The sequence below is a fragment of the Mastomys coucha genome, unplaced genomic scaffold (assembly GCF_008632895.1).
Source record: "Mastomys coucha isolate ucsf_1 unplaced genomic scaffold, UCSF_Mcou_1 pScaffold9, whole genome shotgun sequence".
Classification (NCBI taxonomy): domain Eukaryota; kingdom Metazoa; phylum Chordata; class Mammalia; order Rodentia; family Muridae; genus Mastomys; species Mastomys coucha.
Genome location: NW_022196915.1, coordinates 50,015,562 through 50,017,867, shown reverse-complemented (window position 1 = coordinate 50,017,867; position 2,306 = coordinate 50,015,562). Strand labels below are relative to the sequence as shown.

The 2,306-nt window shown below is 52.5% G+C and overlaps 1 protein-coding gene across 1 annotated transcript in view; it reads left to right on the top strand.

The window, feature by feature from the left end:
* The window catches only part of Blk (BLK proto-oncogene, Src family tyrosine kinase), a 47,359-nt gene extending 45,268 nt beyond the window's left edge, over positions 1 to 2,091 (top strand). Inside the window, exon 13 of the mRNA XM_031361619.1 lies at positions 317 to 2,091. Coding sequence (XP_031217479.1) covers positions 317 to 522 — 206 coding nt within the window. The 3' untranslated portion in view covers positions 523 to 2,091. The remainder of the gene's footprint in view (positions 1 to 316) is intronic.
* The last annotated feature ends 215 nt before the right edge of the window (positions 2,092 to 2,306 follow it).

The following is a 2,306-nucleotide window of genomic DNA, read 5'->3' as shown; positions in this document are numbered from 1 at the left end:
GGAGGGAGGGAGAGAGAGAGAGAGAGAGAGAGGGGTTAGGGTGGAATTAGATGACATCAGAGCCAGGCATAGTGGCTCAAGCTTGTGGTTCAGCTCTTGGGAGGCTGAGACAGATAGATCTTGAGTTCAAGGCCAATCTGGCCTATACAAGAAGAACCTGTCTGAAACCTATGTGACCTGCCAGGGTTACCCTGGTTGTAGCATGTCAGAGCATGCTCTCTCCCTTCTAGTGCTGGTCAGGGCCTAGTCTAGTGCCCCTCAGGGCCAGTGACTGCGGCACCACCTGCCCTGAAGCTCCATGTCCACTCTCCTGCAGGAATGAGCAACCCCGAGGTCATCCGTAGCCTGGAGCATGGCTACCGAATGCCGTGCCCGGAGACGTGTCCACCAGAGCTGTACCATGACATCATCACTGAGTGCTGGCGAGGCCGGCCGGAGGAGCGGCCTACCTTTGAGTTCCTGCAGTCCGTGCTGGAGGACTTCTACACAGCCACGGAGGGCCAATATGAGCTGCAGCCCTAGCACCCAATGGGCTCTTCAGGGCTCCCAGCCTGAGCTTCCTGCTGGACTCTGACTTTAGGTTAATATGTTCACATTTAGCTCTTCTTCCAAACCAGGTAGGCTGCAGAGTCAGGGTGGAGTGGCATGCCTGCTTCTCAAGTGAGGGAGCCAGGAGACAAAGATGGCTTCACGGTGGGGCATGAACTCTCAAGGCACAACCTTGGCCCACCCTTCACTGGATGTATGCCTTTGGGCAGGTTACTTAGCTGCTCTGTGTCTTTTATTCCTTGGTAAAATGAGGAAGGACTGTGTTAGAACTTACCTCCAGTCGTGTTCAGACCCGGGACTATGTTGAGATCAGTCTGACCCGTTAGCGATAGACAGTCATAACTGAGAGGGCAGCTGCTGGCAAGGGATCAGAGCTCCCTTTTCTCTCACCTTGAAAGCCTCAACAGCAAGTGCCTCCCTGTTTACTGCTCCAGAACTATGGGTCAATCCTCCAGGTAGCCCTGGCTGTGCGTCACCGTCCTCCCCATCCCTGCCTGCACACTTTGGGGCTTTTCTATAATAAAGTCATGAGAGTTTTACCTTTTCCCAGGTCTTTACCTGTTTGACACAATCAGATGTGGCACATGAGATATGTGTAGGAGGTGGGGAGCAACTTGCTCCCACACCCCTCCGCAAAGGACTCTGAGCACGACTGACACTGTCTTTCCTGGGCAGCAGGTGGCGATCTCACCCCACAAACCCTGTGTCTGAGACTCCGTGGAAGCAAGCACCTTGAATTCCAAGTTTCCCTAAGAACTTGGACAGAAAGCCATGAGATGGGGCAGTGATCGCTCCAAGTGTGGACACTCAAGTGTGTCACCTGTTTTTTTTTGTCTCCCATTCATCCTGTTTTGTTTTTATAGGAGGGGTGGGGTGGGGCTTAAGCTTATAGAAAAATAAGTAGAAAGGGTCCAGTCTCCACAAGCCCTCAACCCTTTTAGATGCCAGCACCTTGTAATAGTGAGCCCACTTGCTCCTCCAGAGGGGCTGGGATCAACACACTTCACACCTGGGTTCACACCCTACACTCCGTGTTCCACCAAAGCATAAGATCCATCAAGACCAAATTATACAGAGTAGTCTTCCTGGCCCCGGAATCCCCCAGTATCTCCCCCTGTGTTGAGGTTACAGACACCCACACTCATGTTTGGCATTTTGCATGAGCACTGGGGATTCAAACTCAGGTCCTCATGTGTGCCGGGCAAGCGTTCTCTCGGAGCCCTATCTACAAGCCTGTGTTCCGTATTTAAACGTCCCCCGCTGGCTGCCCAGGATTTTGGCAGCTGAGCTGAGTGAGCTCCTGAGGGATACTATTTTCCAGGAATTCTGGCTCCATGTGACCTCCCACGGCTTTTCCCAGCTCTGCTGCAGAGATGACATCAAAGGCTGGCTTACTCTGCACAGCAGAGGACTTTTCTCCTGGCCAGGCGACGCTGGATCCTAGCAGGCGACTCGGGATCCTAGTATAAACCAGGAAGAGTTCTCACCACAAGGAGTCGCACTTTGCCCGCGCTGAATGAATAAAAGTTCCTATGTGTTATAGTTCACAAATTTATTCAGGACAAAGACCCTTCCATATCCCATTCAGAAGGTCAGATAGAAGAGTGTGTGTGTGTGTGTGTTGTGGGGGGAGATGTGTTAAGAAAAAGGGGGAAGCAGAGAAAATGGGAATGGGAAACGTGGGGAGTGGGAGGGGAGGTGACTATGGAGTGCTGTGTTCTCCCAACACAGTGGTGGTCATGTGAGCCACTGGCAAG